This window comes from Mobula hypostoma, chromosome 8 (genome assembly GCF_963921235.1).
Source record: "Mobula hypostoma chromosome 8, sMobHyp1.1, whole genome shotgun sequence".
In the NCBI taxonomy this organism is placed as follows: Eukaryota; Metazoa; Chordata; class Chondrichthyes; order Myliobatiformes; family Myliobatidae; genus Mobula; species Mobula hypostoma.
The window spans coordinates 42,527,452-42,549,966 of record NC_086104.1 but is presented as its reverse complement, the minus strand read 5'-3'; the positions used below and the strand labels follow the sequence as shown (position 1 = coordinate 42,549,966).

The 22,515-nt window shown below is 44.2% G+C and overlaps 1 protein-coding gene across 1 annotated transcript in view; it reads left to right on the top strand.

Moving 5' to 3' along the window:
• iars2 (isoleucyl-tRNA synthetase 2, mitochondrial) overlaps window positions 1-22,515 on the top strand; it is a 108,292-nt gene that overhangs the window by 72,048 nt on the left and 13,729 nt on the right. The window contains exons 15-17 of the mRNA XM_063055745.1: window positions 5,033-5,141; window positions 8,102-8,204; window positions 18,292-18,417. Of these exons, the coding sequence (XP_062911815.1) occupies window positions 5,033-5,141; window positions 8,102-8,204; window positions 18,292-18,417 (338 nt within the window). The remainder of the gene's footprint in view (window positions 1-5,032; window positions 5,142-8,101; window positions 8,205-18,291; window positions 18,418-22,515) is intronic.

Here is a 22,515-nt window from a genome sequence, read left to right as displayed (position 1 = left end):
CACAGCTCTACTCTCTATATACACATGACTGTGTGGCTAGGCATAACTCAAATACCACTTATAAATTTGCTGACGATACAACCATTGTTGGTAGAATCTCAGGTGGTGACGAGAGTGTGTACAGGAGTAAGATAAGCCAACTAGTGGAGTGGTGCTGCAGCAACAACCTGGCACTCGACGTCAGTAAGACGAAAGAGCTGATAGTGGACTTCCGGAAGGGTAAGACGAAGGAACACATACATAGAGGGATCAGAAGTGGAGAGAGTGAGCAGCTTCAAGTTCCTGGGTGTCAAGTTCTCTGAGGATCTAACCTGGTCCCAACATATCAATATAGTTATAAAGAAGGCAAGACAGTGGCTATACTTTATTAGTAGTTTGCAGAGATTTGGCATGTCACTCAAAAACTTCTATAGTTGCACCGTGGAGAGCATTTTGACGGGCTGCAACATTGTCTGATATGGAGGGGCTACTGCACAGGACTGAAAGAAGTTGCAGAAGGTTGTAAATCTAGTGAGCTCCATCTTGGGTACTAGCCTACAAAGTACCCCAGCACATCTTTAGGGAGCGGTGTCTCAGAAAGGCAGTGTCCGTTATTTAGGACCTCCAGCACCCAGGGCATGCCCTTTTCTCACTGTTTCCATCAGGAAGGAGGTACAGAAGCCTGAAGGCACACACTCAGTGATTCAGGAACAGCTTCTTTCCCTCCGCCATCCTATTCCTAAATGGACATCGAATCTTTGGACACTACCTCACATTTTAAAAAATATACAGTATTGTTGTTTTTGCATGTTTTTTAAAATCTATTCAATATATATAATTGATTTACTTGTTTATTTATTATTACTTTTTTTCTGTCTGCTAGATTATGTATTGCATTGAACTGCTGCTGCTAAATTAACAAATTTCATGTCACATGCTGGGGATAATTAACCTGATTTTGATTCTTATTCATGTTTTAAGTGGCAATTCACAAACGGGAAATGAATAGATACCAGGTATGTTTTCTTAAACAAAATGAGGGAGAATATATTCCACATATTTGCTGTTTGCCATCTAGATATTAAATGCCATTGATTGAGGTCTAGGAATTGGAGATTTGCTCTTCATTTTGGTCAATACTACCACGAGTCAGGCTGTACCTCTGAAAGGGGTGATTGATAAGTTTGTGGCCTAAGGTAGAAGGAGTCTATTTTAGAAAACCTAGCACATCTATTTTTTAACATAGTCCCCTCCTACATTTGCACACTTAGTCCAGCGGTCGTGGAGCATACGGATTTTGGACCTCCAGAAAGTGCCCACAACATGGGTGATTGATAAGACCGTGGTTTAGGTAGAAGGAGATGAGTTATTAACTTCAAACTTTCTGCATAATCACTCAAAGAGTTGAACTGCGTGTGCATGTAACGAGAGCTGTATAACTCATCTCCTTCTAAGGCTACGAACTTATAGAGAGTATACCGACACTTCAAGGAATGCGGCTGCAGAAGAGACATCTCAAGGGCATTTAGGGATGGCCCACATCCCTTGAATGAATAATTTTTTTAAATAGGTCTGACTTTGTAACCTTTCTATCACAAAGCCTGTACTTTCACCAGTAATTCATTTTCCACCTCAGCCAAAGTTATTTCTTCATCATTTGTTAAATTAACCTTTTCAAAGATTACCATTCAGCCTCGACCTTGACCTGACCCTGATCAAGACCTGTGCGGATTAGTGTGTGTCTTCAAAAACACACTCTACGTACCCCTACCAAAGGCCACGGATGAACCGAGAGATGTGTAGTCTGCTGAGGGCTGGATCTGTGGCATTCAAGACTGGTGGTCCAGAACTTTACAAGAAGTCCAAGTAGGACCTGCGGAAGGCTACTTTAAGATTGAAAAAGCAATTCTGATTGAAGTGAGAGATGGAAAAGGATGCACATCGGTTCTGGTAGTGTTTGCAAGCCATTACTTGGTACAAAACAAATACTAACATCATTAATGACTGTGATGCTTCACTTTCAGATGAGCTAAATGCATTTTATGCACACTTTGAAAGGGGGAATAAAATTACACCTCTGTGAATCCTGCAGCATCTGGTAACCCTGTAATCTGTCTCAGAGGCCTATGTCAAAATTGCTTTCGTGAGGGTGAACTCTCACAAGGCATCAGGACCAGGTGGTCTACCTGGTAGGGCATTAAAAACCTGTGCCAACCAACTGGCTGGAGTGCTCAAGGACATCTTCAATCTCTCACTGCTACATTGTAGGTTCCCACCCACTTCAAAAGGGCAACAATCATACCAGTGTCCGAGAAGAGCAGGGTGAGCTGCCTCAACAACTATCGCCCAGGTGCACTCACATCTATGGTGTTGAAGTGCTTTGAGAAGCTGATCATGGTCGGAATTAACTCCTGCCTAAGCAAGAACATGGACCCATTGCACACAATTGACACAATAAGTCTATAGTTGATGCAATCTCACTGACTCTCTACTTAGCCTTGGATCACGTGGGTAATAGCAACACATATGTTAAGTTGTTGTTTATTGATTACAATTCAGCATTCAACACAATCATACCCTCAATAATCAATAAGCTCCAACACTTGGGCCTCTGAACCTCCCTCTGTAACTGGATCCTTGACTTCCTCATTTGGAGACCACAGTCAGTGCAGATCAGAAATAACAGTCTTCGCTGACAATCAGCAGTGGTACAGCTTAAGGATACGTGCTTGACCCACTGCTCTACTCTACACCCATGACCGTGTGGCGAGCCACAGCTCAAACACTATTTATAAACTTGCTGATGACACAACTATTGTTCACAGAATTTCAGATGATAATGAGGCATAAACTGACCAGAGGGAGACAGATCACTTGGTTGAGTGGTGTTGAAACAACAATCTTGCACTCAATGTCATTAAGACCAAGGAATTGCTTGTGGACTTCATCAAGGGGAAGTCGAGGGAGCATACACCAATCCTTATTGAGGGACCAGCGGTGGAAAGCGTAAGCAGTTTGAAGTTCCTGGGTGTCAACATCTCTGAAGATCTATCCTGGGCCCAACAAAGAAGGCATGCATTTGAGGAGACTTGGTATGTCACCAAACACTCTCTCCAATTTCTGTAGATGTACTGTGAAGAGCATTCTAACTGATTGCATCACCATTTGGTATGGAGGAGCCAATGCAGAAGAAGCTTCAGAAAGTTGGAAACTCAGCCAGCTCCATCATGGGAATTAGTCCTCCCCAGCATCAAGGACATCTTCAAAAGGCAATGCCTCAAAATGTGGCATCTGTTATTAAGGGCTCCTGTCACCCAGAACATGCACTCTTCTCACTGAACCCTTCAAGGAGGAGGTACAGGAGCCTGAAGACACATACTGTTTCTGACAGAGGTGTATAAGATGATGAGAGGCATTGATCGTGTGGATAGTCAGAGGCTTTTTCCCAGGGCTGAAATGGCTGCCACAAGAGGGCACAGGTTTAAGGTGCTGGGGAGTAGGTACAGAGGTGATGTCAGGGGTAAGTTTTTTTACGCAGAGAGTGGTGAGTGCGTGGAATGGGCTGCCGGCAACGGTGGTGGAGGGGGATACGATAGGGTCTTTTAAGAGACTTTTGGATAGGTACATGGAGCTTAGAAAAATAGAGGGCTCTGGGTAACCCTAGTAATTTCTAAGGTAGGGACATGTTCAGCACAACTTTGTGGGCCGAAGGGCCTGTATTGTGCTGTAGGTTTTCTATGTTTCTATAAGTGGCCGACTGGTGGCGTAGTGGCATCAGCGCCGGACTTTGGAGCGAAGGCTCCCGAATTCGAATCCAGCTGGATCCCTTGCATGCTTTCCATCCGTGCTGGATTGAGTGTTGAGCTAGCAACTCGGCCTCGTAAAAACAAGAAAGCCTGCTTAAAAAAAAAGCCGTCATGAGGGCGTCCTGATGACTCCACTCGGAGTTAAGGGCTTTCTTCTTCTTCTTCAATTCCTTGCTTTACTTATGTTTTCTTTTTCTTTTGGACTAAATTTACAATCTCTCCTGTCATCCAAGGTTCCCTTACCTTACCATCTTCATTCTTCCTTCCTACTTTCTGGAACATGCCTACCCTGACCTCTGAACAACAGGAATTCTGCAGATGCTGGAAATTCAAGCAACACACACAAAAGTTGCTGGTGAACGCAGCAGGCCAGGCAGCATCTTTAGGAAGAGGTGCAGTCGACGTTTCAGGCTGAGACCCTTCGTCAGGACTGAAGTTAGTCCTGACGAAGGGTCTCGGCCTGAAACATCGACTGCACCTCTTCCTAGAGATGCTGCCTGGCCTGCTGCGTTCACCAGCAACTTTTGTGTGTGTACCCTGAACTCTGGCCAGTTTGTCTTTAAATGACTGCTGCTTGTCGAATGTGGACTCTCCTCATGTCAAGTATTGAATAGCAACTGCTCACAATTTACTCCCCCAGGCTCCTACCTAATAATGCTGTAATTTGCCCTGCCACAATTTAGTACTTTCCTCCTAGGTCCAGACCTGTTATTCATAACTATCTTCAGCTTCAGCTCAGCTCCTTCAAAACCTTGCTCCTTTTCTTCTGTTCCTTCTGTGTCACAGAGCCCCAGTGCTTTAGATTTAAACCTTGTGTTTAAATTACAGTAAGTTTTCTTTCACCATCAATTGCAGCTTTCTTCAGCTCAAAAAGAACTGAAGCCAGATTTCTGGCAGCAGGGGCACCAGCATCACTCTCGTGTGCATTCTTACTTTCTCTTCATAGCTGTTTGCTCAGAGCCTTGCTTTATACCAGTACTGTACTTCAAACTCATGTTATGACCAAACATCCTGGGCAAATGCTTTGACTCTGTTGATTTTAATCTGATTATGCTTCTATAAAATGCTTTGGAAGAGAAGAAAAAAAGCACTGAAAAGTAAAACCTAAAAAAGGTGCATTGCGGTTAAAATCGTAGAGAAAGGCCTTGCTATTTTGTAACTTTATATTTCTAAAATGTTTGCATTTTTCATATATATGTAAAAGCAAGGTTTATGTGTATCTTCTTGACATCTCCTTTTCTTTCTAGATATGGATAATGTTGCCGATGTGTACCTTGAGGGAAAGGATCAGCTGGGTGGTTGGTTTCAGTCGTCTCTGCTTACCAGTGCGGTAGTGCAAAAGCAGGCTCCATATAGGTAAGTATTTCACAGCTTTCAATGGCTAGTAACAGAAAATTGATCGTAACCCCCTTACTGAGCTCATGTATAAACTTGGCTCATTAGCTAACTCTGCCGACGCCCACTGAGTCAGCTTAGCTCGAGGGCTTTTCACCTCTTTCCTCAAAAGATCTATCTGTGTGGCATCAGGAGTCACTTTAACAGCAGAGGCTACCACTACTCGGCCATTTGGAAATGCTCCGCTTCTAAGCCATGTTTTCCTCTCTAATTTCTCTGAATAACTTGGTAAGAATGGAGGAGGGCTCATCTCGTGGGTCATTCGAATACGTAGAGCAATCATGTCATGTGATAGCGTGCCCTTCACAACTTGCTCCACCCTTGAGCAATTTCTCTCAGACAGTGGAATGCCCCCTTTTGTGGCACAAGCTGTGCAGCGGTTTCTCCAACCTGGAGGCAGACAGCTTCTCTCCTTGCTCCTGGAATGTGTGCCTAAACTTCATCATAAGATTGACTGAACTTTCAGAAGTGCCAAAAGCATCTTTCAGAGCTTGTAAGTAATTAGCTGATGTGGTTAATGGATTTTCTGCCTTTAGAAACCTCACTATATCAGCCAGTGGACTCTTTAAACTCTCTACCGGTCTCTGTCTTTTCATATTATCTGAGCACTACCATTTATTCCAGTGACTGAGATGTCTGCTCAGCTCAAGCCACATATTCTTCTTCCCCATTGGGTGTGGGCTTAACTACAGAGAACATTCTCAGTCTACGGTAACTTTGGCTCTCCGCAGGTACACTTGGGCATTTATCAGCCAGTGATGTAACAGCCGAAACCAGCTCAGAACTTAAATCAAACAACTAGACTTACTAGACTTCTCACATCAGACAACTCTTTTTCCTCACTTCACAAAAACAAGAAGAACTTGGCTTTAAAGTCTTCACCCTCAGCTACATTCCTCCCTTCTCCAGAGATATGAACTGGCCATGGTCCTGCCTCTCCAGGTGCCCCTATCCTATTGGGCAGCCAGACGTCATTCGCATCACTGGTAGTCTGAACTAACGTGGCATCTGTACCAGCTAATTGCACAAAACACCATTTAATCAGTGCTACTTTCCCCAACACTTCTACAGAACTCAGCGCTCTTAGTAGCAGTTCATTGGGAATTCAGATACCCACCCCGCTCACAACACAAGCATTACGTGTGACTACCTTCTTCATATTGCACCTGACCTTATTCCCCACGACATCCATAATTACGTACCTTAATTACAACGCACCTCATTTTCCACAAACATTAGTTTAAACCCTGGCTTTAACACACAAATAAACTGCTTAGTCAATCCTTAATAAGCATCCAAACTCCAGACAAGCACCCCACAAAGTAACCCCCTTACTGGGCTCATTAGCTAACTCAACTAACAGCCACATGACTCAGCGGAAAGAAGGGCACCTTCCATAAGTGACACACATCTGGGGTGGGTATGATTTCGGTTTAACCAAACAGGAAAGTTAGGATGTTCGGATTAAGGAGCATCGATTGTAGCGAATGCTGTGTAAATATTGTCCTATGCAAAGTTATCATTCGGCAGAAAATTAACAGATCATACACCAATAAAATATTACAAAGAAAATGTATATTTTCTAATAGTTCAATAAATGAAACAAAAAATAAAAGGAACCATTACAGTTAAACCAGTCCAATGTGCACATGAAGGTTGGAGCTCATTTCTGGAGTAGACGGGTGTATCACTCTACTCACACGCTGAATCCACGTTCTGCATGAAAGACACCAGCTACCGTTGGAACTTCCCTGGAAGACCATCTCAAACATGGCACTTCCTCCTTTGAACCACTCATCTGCACAAAGCACTTCTTAAAACGGGGTCTCTCCTTCGAATGGCGTTCGTTCGGCATCTTCCCTTGTGCCCTGCTCCGCAGCTCCTGCCCAGCCCTCTCGAATGTTCCATGGTATCCCACTGGGCAGAAAATTACAACACATTACCAAGCCAGCCTCATTTGGCTAACACAACATTCCTAATTTGGACGACATGGCTCCTTAATCTTTAGCTGAAGCTAAAACACTCTTACTAGCAGGAGACACTGCTTTTGCAGAAAACAGCTAAAATAAAAACACCTCACAGCATAGCAGTAGAAATCTTAACCAGGGCATTAAATTATGCCTTAAGTTGAAATGTTTCGTATTTTACCTGTTCTCTGACACAGCAGACCTTGAATTCTCAGATTACTTTGGTAATTTTATATGTTATGCCAAACCTAAGCAAGGTCACACCATAAGTCATAGAAATAAGATGAGCAAAACACTGCAGATGCTGGGCATGTGAACTAACAAAATACCCTGCAGGTCAGATAGCATCTCAGATACAGTTAATGTTTCAGGATGTTGTTACTGGAGAGTTAATGGTTAACTCTTTCTTTCCATAGCTGCTGCTTGACCTGCTGAGTATTTTCAATAATTTTCTGCTTTTAATTTAGAAATAAGGCAGTTCCTTTGATGTTCCATAGACCCCCCGGCAGATGATGATGGTTGCCTATTGCTTACCTAAAGGTGCCCCAGTAGAGTAAATGCTTGTGGCTTTTTGAAAATAATGTTCTCCTATTCCATTAACCGAGCTTTGTTAGTACTTTCCATTGCTGAGTATTTGAATCTGTAGTACTATTTTAGAATAAATCAAGCCATTAAGTTTGATAAGCTGTGACAGAACTTCAAAATGAATCACTGGTATTCTTACTAGATCTACCAGAATGCAATTCCTTCCATTTTCTGGTGGAATATCCTGTTCCTACACTACTTGCCTTTCAGACAATGAAGGCTAACAAGCTTGTTCTAGGCTACTTACTTGTTATTCCACCGTCCAGGTGAAATTCTTTGGTTGCCTACAGATTTAAGTAATTTCTAAGTTCTTGGTTACAAATTTTGGAAGAAATATTAAGGAAAAGTTTATAATTTTTTTGCTGTTAGAAAACTAATTATCCATGGATTTACCCTCAATGAAACTGGTGAGAAGATGTCTAAATCGTTGGGAAATGTGGTGGATCCTGATGTTGTTATTAATGGAGGCCAGGTAAGGTAATCTTTTGTCACTTTTAGAAATACAACTCTTTTTAAAGACTTATTGATAGCATGTGCAATTCATTCATAAAACTAATGGGATGAAATATATTTAAATGTTTTTAGCATGACTGTAGTGGATTTTATACTTGAATGTTACAACCATCCTGCTTACTTGAGCTAGTGATGATGATGCATTGATAGGGTCTTTCTTCAGTGTTAAGGTAGTGTAGGACATAGAACAGGACAGTACAACACAGGAGAAAATCTGCAGATGCTGGAAATCCGAGCAACACACAAAATGCAGGAGGAACTCAGCAGGCCAGGCAGCATCTATGCAAAAAAGTGCAGTTGACGTTTCAGGCCGAGACCCTTCGGCAAGATTGGAGAAATAAAGATGAGTAGATTTAAAAGGTGGGAGAGGGGAGGGATCGAGACAGGGGAGGGAGGTGTCAGAAATGGACCAGGTAAATGTGAAGGCAGGGTGGAAGTTGGAGGTAAAGTTGATGAAGTCGACGAGCTCGGTATGGGTGCAGGAAGCAACACCAATGCAGTCATTGAGGTAGCATAGGAAAAGTGGGGGACGGACACCACTGTTGGATTGTTTCATGTAGTCAACAAAAAGGCAGGCATTGCCGGGACCCGTGTGAGTACCCATGGCTACACCTTTTGTTCGAAGGAAGTGGGAGGAGCCAAAGGAGAAATTATTAAGAGTGAGGGCATGTTCTGTTAGATGGGGGAGAGTGGTGGTGGAGGGGAACTGGTTGGGTCTGGTGTCCAGAAAGAAACGGAGAGCTTTGGGACCTTCATGGTGGGGGATAGATGTGTAAAGAGACTGGACATCAGTAGTGAAAATAAGAAGATGGGGGCCAGGGAACTTGAAATCATTGAAAAGCTCCAGAGGATGTGAGGTGTCACGGATATAGTTAGGAAGGGACTGAACTGGCGGTGGGGGGGGGGAGGTGATAAAACAGAGTCAAGGTATGCAGATATGAGTTCAGTGGCGCAGGAACAAGCTGAAACAATGGGTCTACCTGGACAAACTGGGTTGTGGATATTGTGTAGGAGATAGAAACCAAAGTTGCAGGGTGCGGGAGCTATGAGGTTCATGGCAGTGGATGGGAGGACACCAGAACTCGTAATGTCCATGATGCTGTGAGGATGGTGATGTCTGCATTGGAGCTGCTTCCTGCACCCATGATGCTGTGGGGGTGGTGATATCTGCATTGGCACTGCTTCCTGCACCCATGATGCTGTGGGGGTGGTGATATCTGCATTGGCGCTGCTTCCTGCACCCATGATGCTGTGGGGGTGGTGATATCTGCATTGGCGCTGCTTCCTGCACCCATGATGCTGTGGGGGTGGTGATATCTGCATTGGCGCTGCTTCCTGTACCCACGATGCTGTGGGGGTGGTGATATCTGCATTCTGCACCCATGATGCTGTGGGGGATGCTGATGTCTGCATTGGAGCTGCTTCCTGCACCCATGATGCTGTGGGGGATGGTGATGTCTGCATTGGTGCTGCTTCCTGCACCCATGATGCTGTGGGGGGTGGTGATGTCTGCATTGGTGCTGCTTCCTGCACCCATGATGCTGTGGGGGTGGTGATGTCTTCATTGGCGCTGCTTCCTGCACCCATGATGCTGTGGGGGGTGGTGATGTCTGCATTGGAGCTGCTTCCTGCACCCATGATGCTGTGGGGGTGGTGATGTCTGCATTGGTGCTGCTTCCTGCACCCATGATGCTGTGGGGGGTGGTGATGTCTGCATTGGTGCTGCTTCCTGCACCCATGATGCTGTGGGGGTGGTGGTCTTCATTGGCGCTGCTTCCTGCACCCATGATGCTGTGGGGGATGGTGATGTCTGCATTGGTGCTGCTTCCTGCACCCACGATGCTGTGGGGGATGGTGATGTCTGCATTGGTGCTGCTTCCTGCACCCATGCGGAGCTCGTCAACTTCATCAACTTTGCCTCCAACTTCCACCCTGCCCTCACATTTACCTGGTAAATTTGCAACACCTCCCTCCCCTTCCTCAATCTCAGTATCTCTATCTCTGGAGACAGCTTATCTGTTGATGTCTATTATAAACCCACGGACTCTCACAGCTACCTGGACTATACCTCTTCCCACTCAGTTACTTATAAAAACGCCATCCCCTTCTCTCAATTCCTCTATCTCCGCTGCATCTGCTCTCAGGATGAGACTATTCATTCCAGAATGAAGGAGATATCCTCCTTTTTCAAAGAAAGGGGCTTCCCATCCTCCACCTTCAATGCTTCTCTCAACCACATCTCTTCCATTTAATGCACATCTGCTCTTGCCCTGTCCTCCCACCACCCTATCAGGGATAAGGTTCCTCTTGTCCTAACCTACAACCCCAACAGCCTCCACGTCCAGCACATAATTCTCTGGAACTTTCCCCATCTCCAACGGGATCCTACCTCCAAACACATCATTCCCTACCCCCGCCCCCCCCACTTTCTGCTTTCTGCAGGGATCGCTCCCTATGCGACTCCTTTGCCATTCGTTCCCTCCCCACTGATCTCCCTTTACTCTAGCTATACTCCATCCGCCAGAAGAAACAGGATCTCTCAGTGGCCACCCATTTTAATTCCACTTCCCATTCCCATTCTGATATTCAATCCATCGCCTTCTCTACTGTCGCAATGAGGCCACACTCAGGCTGGAGGAACAAAACCTCATATTCCATCTGGGCAGCCTCCAATCTGATGCAATGAACATCGATTTCTCAAACCGGTTATGGTTCCCCCCCCCCCTTCACTATTCCCCATCCCCTTTTCCCTCTCTCACTTATCTCCTTGTCTGCTCATTGCCTCCCCCCTTTTCTTTCTTCCATGGTCTTCTGATCTGTCCTATCAGATTCCCCCTTCTCCAACCTTGTATTTCTTTCACCAATCAACTTCCCAGCTCTTTACTTCGTCCCTCCCCCTCCCGGTTTCACCTATCACCTTGTGTTTCTCTGTCCCCACCTCCCCCACATTGTAAATCTACTCATCTTTTTCTCTCCAGTTCTGCTAAAGGGTCTTGGCCCGAAACGTCAGCTCTACTTTTTTCCCATGGATGCTGCCTGGCCTGCTGAGTTCCTCCAGCATTTTGTGTGTGTTGGTAGTACAACAGAGGAACATGAATTTGTCTACAATGGTGTCAGTTTAAAGTAATCCCACCTGCTCACACATAATCTATATCCCTCCATTTCCTGTGTGTTCAAGTACTTCTGTGTAACCAAAAACTGGTTGCCCTGTAGATCTCCTTTAAACTTCTCCCTCTTAACCATTGGCTGTGCCCTCTAGTATTTCATATATCCACTCTGGGTAAAAGACTCAAATCTTGTGCACTTCTGTCAATTTGTACCTCAACCTCTGATGCTCCAGAGAGAAGAAAAAAACAATTTTGTTAAAACTCTTCATTATAGCTAATTCTAACCCAGGCAACATCCTGGTGAACCTCTTCTACATCCTCTCTAGAGCCTCCATATCCTTCATGTAATGCAGCGGCCAAAACTGCACACAATACTCCAAATTTACCGAACCGAAATTTTACATCACTACATTGTGACTTATCAAAGTACATATGCGTCAACATAGACAACCCAGTGATTTGTTTTCTTGCGGGCATACTCAGTAAATCCAAGAACTTTAATAGAATCAATCAAAGACTGCACCCAAAAGGATAGACAAACAACCAATGTGTAAAAGACAACAAAATGCAAATACAAAAGAAATAATAATAAATCAATAAACAATAAATGTCGCAAACATGAGATGAAGAGTCCTTGAAAGTGAGTCTATAGATTGGGAGCAGTACAGTGATGGGGCGAGTGAAGTTATCCCCACTGGCTCAAGATCCTGATGGCTGAGGGGTAATAATTGTTCCGGTACCTGGTGGTCAGAGTCCTGAGGCTCCTGTACCACCTTCCTGATGGCAGCAGCGAGAAGAGAGCTGGATGGAGGGAGTCTCTAACGATGGATGCTTCTTTCCTGTAACAGTGCTACGTACTGATGTGCTCAGTGATGGGGAGGGCTTTACCCATCATGGACTGGGCCATATCCACGACTTTTTGTAGGTTTTTCCATTCAAGGGTATTTCCATATCAGGCTGTGATACTCTCAACCATACCTCTATAGAAGTTAGTCAAAGTTTTAGAAGTCATGCCGAATCTTTGCTAACTTCTATGGAAGTAGAAGTACTGCCATGCGTTCTTCATAATTGCACTTGTATGCTGGGCCCAGGACAGATCCTCTGAAATGATAACATTGAGCAATTTAAGGTTGCTGACCCTCTCTACCTCTGATCCTCCAGTTTTTTCCTCAGCGGTTTGATCAAGGCACGAATGCACAAGCACGTGGATGTCAGCGAGTTATACTGGAGGGAAGGATTTAAAAGAAGACAGCTTTTTAGAGCAGTCTTTGAGGAACGGGTGACGGAATAGAGGGAGACAGAGTAGGAGGGCTTTGATTCAATGGGGCTTCGGCGATAACGGGTCAAGGCAAGGTAAGCTACTTGTGAGGAATAGAAAGAATGTCTGTGAGGCTGTTGTTCTGTAATGGGTGTCAGATGTGGGATGTCCGGGAGACTCCCAGTCTCCCGGATAGCCACATCTACACCAGGTGTGTCGAGCTGCAGCTCCTTAGGGAACTGGCGATGCAGCTCGATGACCTTTGTCTGATCAGGGAAAGTGAGGAGGTGATGGAGAAGAGCTATAGGCAAGTAGTCACACCTGGGCCTCAGGAGACACATAAGTGGGTAACAGTCAGGAGAGGGAAAGGCAAGAGTCAGATACCAGAGAATACCCCTGTGGCTGTCCCCTTTAACAATTACTCCTGCTTGGGTACTGTTGGGGGGAACAGCCTACCTGGGGGAAGCAACAGTGGCCGTGCCTCTGGCACAGAGTCTGGCCCTGTGTCTTAGAAGGGTAGCGAAAGGAAGAGGATGGCAGCGGTGATACGGGACTCTATAGTTACGGGGTCAGACAGGCGATTCTGTGGACGCAAGAAAGAAAGACGGTAGTTTGCCTCCCAGGTACCAGGGTCCAGGATGTTTCTGATTGCGTCCACGATATCCTGAAGTGGCAAGGTGAACAGCCAGAGGTCGTAGTACATATTGGTACCAACGACATAGGTAGGAAAAGGAGGAGGTCCTGAAAACAGACTACAGGGAGTTAGGAAGGAAGCTGAGAAGCAGGACCTTGGGATTACTGCCTGTACCACGCGATAGTGAGTGTAGAAATAGAGTGAGGTGGAGGATAAATGCGTGGCTGAGGGATTGGAACAGGGGGCAGGGATGGGGCAGGTATGACCTGTACAAAAAGGACGGGTTGCACTTGAATCCAAGGGGGACCAATATCCTGGCAGGGAGGTTTGCTAAGGCTTTTGGGGAGAGTTTAAACTGAAATTGCTGGTGAATGGGCACCGATGTGAAGAGATGGAGGAAGGGATGGTTGGCTCACAAATAGAGAAAACTTGTAGGCAGCGTGAGAGGGAGGATAGGCTGGTGATAGAGAAGGGATGCGTTCAGACCGATGGTTTGAGATGTGTCTATTTTAATGCAAAGAGTATTATGAACAAAGCAGATAGGCTTAGAGCATGGATCAGTACTTGGAGCTATGATGTTGTGGCCATTACAGAGACTTTGATGGTTCAGGGGCAGAAATGGTTACTCAGAGTACCAGGATTTAGAGGTTTCAGAAAGGACAGGGAGGGAGCAAAAGAGGTGGGGGTGTGGCAGTGCTGATCAGAGATAGTGTCACGGCTGCAGAAAAGGAGGAAGTCATGGCGGGATTGTCTTCTGAGTCTCTGTGGATGGAAGTTTGGAACAGGAAGGGGTCAATAAATCTACGGGGTGTTTTTTTTATAGACCACCCAATAGGAACAGGGACATTGAGGAGCAGATAGGGAGACAGATTCTGGAAAGGTAATAATAACAGGATTGTGGTGGTGGGAGATTTTAATTTCCCAAATATTGATTGGCCTCTTCTTTAGAGCAAGGGGTTTTGATAGGATGGAGTTTGTTAGGTGTGTTCAAGAAGGTTTACTGACACAATATGTAGATAAGCCTGCAAGAGGAGAGGCTGTACTTGATCTGGTATTGGAAAATGAACCTGGTCAGATGTCAGATCTCACAGTGGGAGAGCATTTTGGAGATAGTGATCATAATTCTATCTCCTTTACCACATAGCATTGGAGAGGGATAGGAACGGACAAGTTAGGAAAGCGTTTAATTGGAGTAGGGCGAAATGTGAAGCTATCAGGCAGGAACTTGGAAGTATAAATTGGGAACAGATGTTCTCAGGGAAATGTACGGAGAAATGTGACAAACGTTCAGGGGATATTTGCGTGACGTTTTGCATAGGTACGTTCCAATGAGACGGAAAGGCTGATAGAGTACAGGAACCTTCATGTACAAAGGCAGTTGAAAATCTAGTCAAGAAGTAAAGAAAAGCTTACGAAAGGTTCAAAAACCTAGGTAATGATAGAAATCTAGAAGATTATAGGGCTAGCAGGAAGGCGCTTTAGATTGAAATTAGGAGAGCCAGAAGGGGCCATGAGAAGGATTAAGGAAAACCCCAAGGCATTCTACAAGTATGTGAAGAGCAAAAGAATAAGATGTGAGAGAATAGGACCAGTCAAGTGTAACAGTGGAAAAGCGTGTATGGAACCAGAGGAGATAGCGAAGGTACTTAATGAATACTTTGCTTCACTATGGAAAAGGACCTTGGCGATTGTAGGGATGACTTAAGGAGGACTGAAACGCTTGGGCATATAGATATTAAAGAGGATGTGCTGGAGCTTTTGGAAAGCATCAAGTTGGATATGTCATTGGGACCAGATGAGATATACCCCAGGCTACTGTGAGAGGCGAGGGAGGAGATTGCTGATCCCCTGACAATTGGGGTATTGCAGATGTTGTTCCCTTATTCAAGGAAGGGAGTAGAGATAGCCCAGGAAATTATAGACCAGTGAATCTTTCTTCAGTGGTTGGTAAGTTGATGGAGAAGATCCTGAGAGGCAGGAGTTACGAACATTTGGAGAGGCATAATATGGGTTAGGAATAGTCAGCATGGCTTTGCCAAAGGCAGGTCGTGCTTTACAAGCCTTATTAAGTTTTTTGAGGATGTCACTAAACACATTGATGAAGGTAGAGCAGTAGATGCAGTGTATATGGATTTCAGCAAGGCATTTGATAAGGTACCCCATGCAAGGCTTATTGAGAAAATAAGGAGGCAAAGGGGACCATGCTTTGTGGATCCAGAATTGGCTTGCCCACAGAAGGCAAAGAGTGGTTGTAGATGGGTCATATTCTGCATGGAGGACGGTGACCAGTGGTGTGCCTCAGGGATCTGTTCTGGAATCCCTTTTTGTGATTTTTATAAATGGCCTGGATGAGGAAGTGGAGGGATGGGTTTTAGTAAATTTGCTGATGACACAAAGGTTGGGGGTGTTGTGGATAGTTTTTAGGGCTGTCAGAGGTTACAGCGGGACATCGCTAGGATGCAAATCTGGGCTGAGAAGTCACAGATGGAGTTCAACCCAGGTAAGTGTGAACTTTGGTGGGTCAAATATGATGGCAGAATATGGTATTAATGGTAAGACTCTTGGCAGTGTGGAAGATCAGAGGGGTCTTGGGGTCTGAGTTCTAAGGACACTCAAGGCTGCTGCTCAGTTTAACTGTATGGTTAAGAAGGCACACGGTGCATTGTCCTTCATCAACCGTGGGATTGAGTTTAAGAGCCAAGAGGTAATTTTACAGCTTTGTAGGACCCTGGTCAGACCCCACTTGGAGTACTATGTTCATTTCTGGTCACCTCACTACAGGAAGGATGTGGAAACTATAGAAAGGGTGCAGAAGAGATTTACAAGGATATTGCCTGGATTGGGGAGCATGCCCTATGAGAATAAGTTGAGTGTACTCGGCCTTTTCTCCTTGGAGGATGAGAGGTGACCTGATAGAGGTGTATAAGATGATGAGAGGCATTGATCGTGTGGATAGTCAGAGGCTTTTTCCCAGGGCTGAAATGGCTAGCACGAGAGGGCACAGTTTTAAGGTACTTGAAAGAAGGTACAGAGGAGATGTCAGGGGCAAGTTTTTTATGCAGAGAGTGGTGAGTGCGTGGAATGGGCTGCTGGCAACGGTGGTGGAAGCAGATACGATAGGGTCTTTTAAGAGGCTCCTGGATAGGTACATGGAGCTTAGAAAAAGAGAGGGCTATGGGTAACCCTAGATAATTTCTAAAGTAAGTACATGTTCAGCACAGCATCTTGGGCCGAAGGGCCTGTATTGTGCTGTCAGTTTTTCTATGTTTCTAACATTTCTAGCTTGAACTTTATTGATCAGTTGGAAAGTAGGTTGGACCACTGGCAGTTGGAACTTCATCCCAACAAATACAAAGTAATGCAGTTTGAGAAGTAAAATATGGTTCAAGCTTGTTGTCATCTGACTGTGTGTGTGTGTGTACTTAAACATACACACAATTAGACAAAAAAGTTACAGTAAACAGCTTGCTATTCTAGTGACAATACCTCAGTAGGGTATTCATTAGTCTCACAGGCTGAGGGAAGGAGCTGTTGTCCAGTCTGGCAGTCCTAGTCCTGATGTTCCTCTACCTCCTTCCTGATGGTGGTGGGTCTGGTAGGAATCCTCAACGATGCTCCAGGCCCTTCGTATACAACACCTCCGGTAAATGTCATAAGTAGGAGGAGGGGGAGACACTGGTGATGATCTCAGCTATTTTTACAATCTTCTGTTGGGTCTTGTGGTCCAGTGCCTTGCATCTTCCATACCACACAGTGTTGCAGCCAGAAAGGACACTCAGTGCTCCTGTAGAAAGTTGTTAGAATAGGGGTGTAGAGCCTTGCACACCTCTCTCTGCTCAGAAAATGTAGATGCTGCTGTGTCTTCTTGACTGATCAGGAGGTGTTGTGGGTCCACATTGAAGTGTTCGTATGTGCACACCAAGGGACTTTGTGTTCTTCACTGTCCACACCAGAGCCATTAATGTGCAATGTAGAGTGGTCGACCTGCACTCTCCTGAATTCTACAATCGTCTCTTTTCTCTTGTCCACGTTGAGACTCGGGTTGTTCTTACAATTTGACAAGCCTTTCTACTTCTTCTCCTCTGAATACCGACTCATCATTGTTGCTGAGGAGGCCAACCACCATAGTATCTTAAGTGAACCTGATGATGCAATTTTAGCTGGATCTGGTAGTGCAGTCATGAGTCATCAGCGGGCTGAACCCACAGCCCTGCGGGATGGAGCTCAGCTGCAAGCTCGGACTGACTGGGCTCCTTCTGCCAACAAGTGCAAGATCCAGTAACAGAGATGGATATTGAGTCCCAACAGGTAATGGTAGAACACTAAGGAATGTTGATGAATAGTGGAACCTTGGAATTTGTGTATACCTGCTTAAAAGTGCAAAGCTGCTAAAGAGACTACACTAGGACTATTGGGCCCAGTTCTGTTTGTCACATCAGAGGAAGCATGTGGTTGGACTGGAGAGTGCAAAGGATACTTAGCATGAGTTAGGAGGAAAGATTGGATAGGCTGTGTTTGATTTTCATGGGGCAAAGGAGATTCCTGTGTGATCTGATGGATGTTTGTAAAAAATATAAGAGGAATAGATAGAATGTAGTTCCCATAGTGGGCTATCAAAAACAAGAGGACATCAATTTAAGGTGAAGGGAAAGAGCTTTAGGGGGAACTGAGGGGAGGCTTTACACAGAGAGTGGTTGATATCAGTCATCATATATAAGAGGCCTTTAAATGAAAAAGGCATAGCAGGATACAGATCTAATGCAGGCACGTGGGATTAATGAAGATGGGCAGAAATGTAAGTATGGGCATAGTGGGCCATAGTGCCAGTTTCTGTGCTGTATGGTTCTGACGGTTTAAAACTGTTGCAAATCATGAAATAGAAGCATTGTGAACAGTAATTACAGATTATTGATACATTTTGTAAACTTACTTTTGTGTTGTGCAACAAACTGCTACATTTTCATGGTATTTTACAGCTGAAACATACTAGGCTCCTAAAGTTCAGAAGCATTAACAGTACTTAGTTAAGATGTTCATTTTATTATAGGATCTAACCCAAGACCCACCCTATGGAGCAGATATACTTCGCTGGTGGGTGGCAGAATCCAATGTCTTTACAGAGGTGTTAATCGGACAAAATGTATTGCAAGCAGCAAGGGATGATGTATTTAAGGTGAGAATCACAAAAATTGAACTTGCATTATCTTTTACTGTTAATTAGCCATTTTTTTCGGTACACTTGTTAATGCAAATATCTAATCAGCTGTTCATGTGGCAGCAAGTCAGTGCATAAAAGCATGTAGACATAGTTAAAAGGTTTGATTGTTGTTCAGATCAAACATCAGAATGGGAAAGGAATGTGATCAAAGTGACTGATAGTTGGTGCCAGACGGAATAGTTTGAGAATCTCAGGCTACGTCCACACTACGCTGGATAATTTTGAAAACAAAGTTTTTTCTTTTCGTTTTGACTCTCTGTCCACACTAAAACGGCGTTTTCATCCCCCGAAAACGGAGATTTTCAGAAACAGTCTCCAGAGTGAATAAATCTGAAAACACATAATATCCGTTGCAGTGTGTACGGGGTAACTGCGGCTTTTTAAAACCACTGTCATGACGTGCCGGAACAGATGGCCACAGCCCGACATTTTATTGTTTTCTTCTTATTATTCTTATTACTACTTTATTGTCGCCAAACAATTGATACTGGAGCGTACAATCAACACAGTGATATTTGATTCTGCGCTTTGCAGAACCTAACAATTTCAGAACAGACGGCAATGAGACTGTAGAGTTAGAAATGTACTCATCAAGTACTTTGACCCATAGCTTACTGAATAAATAAGTACAGGTTTCCCCCGCCATCCGAAGGTAGAGTGTTCCTACGAAACGGTTCGTAAGCCGAAATGTTGTAAAGCGAAGAAGCAATTACCATTTATTTATCTAGGAAAATTTTGTGAGTGTTCGCAGACCCAAAAATAACCTACTAAATCATGCCAAATAACACATAAAACCTAAAATAACAGTAACATATAGTAAAAGTGGAATGATATGATAAACACACAGCCTATATAAAGTAGAAATACTTTTCCACAATCATTACTGAACTGTTCTCTGTAGCGAAAATCTCACGCAAGCGCCGTCGGCAGAAAATCTCACGCAAGCGCTGTTGGCAAGAACACTCTCTCCAGTAACCTTTAAGCTATGAAGTTGCCAAATCATACCAAATTACACGTAAAAATACACAGCCGATATAAAGTAGAAATAATGTATGTACAAGTGTAGTATCACTTACTGGAATTGGGAAGACAGCTTGCCAAGCACACTGATGATGGTATGTTAGACTGAGTCGTCGCAGGTTGGGTGCTGCAGTGGCCCCCACCTTCCAGGTCGCCGACAGATATATTGCCGCGAAGCACGCAGGGGTCCAACGGTAGCCGGGAGGTACACAGCACATCTTCAAAAAAAAAAGCTGAAATAAACAAGCTAATTAATTAGATGCCGCCCGACACGTAATTGTTGGCCCAAATCAGTGCCGATTTCCAATTGCGTCGTCTCTGATTTGGGCCGACAATTATGTGTCGGCGGCATCTAATTAATTAGCATGTTTATTTCGGCTTTTTTCTTAAAGATGTGCTGTGTGCGTCCCGGCTACTGCTGTATTTTCCGTGAATCGGTATCTGTCCGCGGCCTGGGGGTTGAGGTAGTGGGACACTAGGGTGTCATCTCGTCCTCTGTTTCCATTAGAACAGGCAGCTCATCTTCTCCTATCTCTGCCCGCCTCGATGTCCAAGGTCGAGGTTCGTTGTCTGCTGTGGCTGATGTGGAAGGCTTGCTTGACTGCTGAGCCTCGCGCATTTTTCTATCACACAGTTCTTTAATAAGGACTCAAACCACCCTGCAAATATCTCCTAAACCGACGTACCCTTTCAAAATTAAAGTCGTACTTTATCATTACTTATTCGGTTTCGATTGTTATCCTTTTTTCTTCCAATTGCATCAGCTCTTCATCTGTCGGTTCTTGGTGATAGGATGCCAAAACCTCTTCAACATCATGTTCGTCAGCTTCCACAAGCCAAACTCACTTTGTCCTTACTTCGTTCACCACGATCAAAACGCTTAATTATGTCTAGTTTTTCTAAGTGTAACACCCTTACGAGCTCTTTCAGGCTTTTCCGATACCATAGAACTCACCTTGCAAACGGCTGCTCACAGGCACGTGTTAAAGCAAAGCAGTTCCCAAACCGGGGGAGAGCAGCTGCTCGGGGTGCACTCTGCCTTTTATCGCACGCTGATTTTTTATTGTAACAGTGAAAACACCTTCTGAAGGCGAAAATAGGGTACTAATGTAGGTCTTTCATAACAGTGAGGTTTCGTAAAGCCAACGTTCGAAAAGCAGGGGACACCTGTATACTCACTTTGCCGTTTTCTGTCCTTGCTTGTATGAAGGTGGTTTACCTATTTATGCAAGTACTTCTCTGACAATAGATATGTAACAGCCTCATGTAACATTGTATGGAAATACAAGATAACACTGATGCAGATATGTTTTATACATTTAACAAGGTGCTTTATTAATGCAACAGAGTTAGTCAGTTTTTCAATGTTCGTCGTCAGCCGGGTCATACTGTCCGTGAACTCCCTGTTGGTTGCCTCCATATGCTCCAGTATTTGTTTTTTTTTTAGTTTTAAGTCCTGCTGCGCGAGAGCCAAGAGCAATTCCTTTTAAGTTTTTCTACCCTGTAACTGGACAAACGCGCACCAAGTATACCATTTCCTCTTCGCTTGTTTTCTGTGTGTCCTGCACATGCCCAGTAGAGGAGATTCACCCAAATACCCATCTAATGTGGACAGAGATATTTTGAAAAACACTTAGTGTGGACGCCTGTCGTTTTTACTTGAAACCGGCGTTTTCAAAATTATCCGGCGTAGTGTGGACGTAGCCTCAGAAGCTGCTGATTACCTTGGATTTTTGTGCATGTTTACAGGGAATGGTGTGAAAATTAGTGAATGGCAGTTTTGTGAATGAAAACGTCTTGTTAATGAGAGAGAAGGACCAGAGTGCTTCAGCTGACAGGAAGGCGAGAGTAACTCAACCACGCATTACAACCATGTACAGAAGAGAATCTCTGAACACACAACACATCAAACATTGAAGTGAATGGGCTGCAGCAGGCAAAGACTACAAGCATATTTGGTACCTTCTCTATCTATTAAGTGGCCACTGAGGCAATGTCCACACTACACCGGATAATTTTGAAAATGCCGGTTTCGAGTAAAAACGACAGGCGTACACACTAAGCGTTTTTCAAAATATCTTTGTCCACACTAACACGGATATTTGGGTGAATCTCCTCTACTGGGCACGCGCAGGACACACAGAAAACAAGGGAAGAGGAAACGGTCTACTTAGTGCGCGTTTGTCCAGTTGCAGAGTAGAAAAACTTAAAAGGAATTGCTGTTGGCTCTCACGCAGAAGGACTTAAAACTAAAAAAAACAAATACTGGAGCTTATGGAGGCAACCGACAGGGAGTTCACGGACAGTATGACCCGGCTGACAACAAACATTGAAAAACTGACCAACTCTGTTGCATTAATAAAGCACTTTGTTAAGTGTATAAAATATGTCTGCATCAGTGTTATCTTGTATTTCCATTACAATGTTACATTAGGCTGTTACAGATCTATTGTCAGAGAAGTACTTGCATAAATAGGTAAACCACCTTCATACAAGCAAGGACAGAAAACAGGGCAAAGTGAGTATACTTAATTATTCAGTAAGCTATGGGTCAAAATATTTGGTGGGTACATTTCTAACTCTTCTGGCTTCAGTCTCGTTGCCGTCTGTGCTGGAATTGTTGGATTCTGCGAAGCACAGAATCAAATATCGCTGCGATGATTGTACGCTCTAGTATCAATTGTTTGGCGACAATAAAGTAGTAATACTAAGAAGAAAAAAACAATGAAATGCCGGGCTGCCGCCATCTGTTCCGGCACGTCATGACAGCGGTTTTAAAAAGCTCCGGTTACCCCATACACACTGCAACAGATATTAGGTGTTTTCAGATTTATTCACTTTCGAGACCATTTCTGAAAATCTCCATTTTCGGGGGATGAAAACGAAGTTTTAGTGTGGATAGAGGGTCAAAACGAAGAGAAAAAACTTTGTTTTCAAAATTATCCGGCGTAGTGTGGACATAGCCTGAGTGTATATAACTCTCACTGGTGAATATAGATCTGTTGCATTGACACTTTATTGCTTGATTTTGTA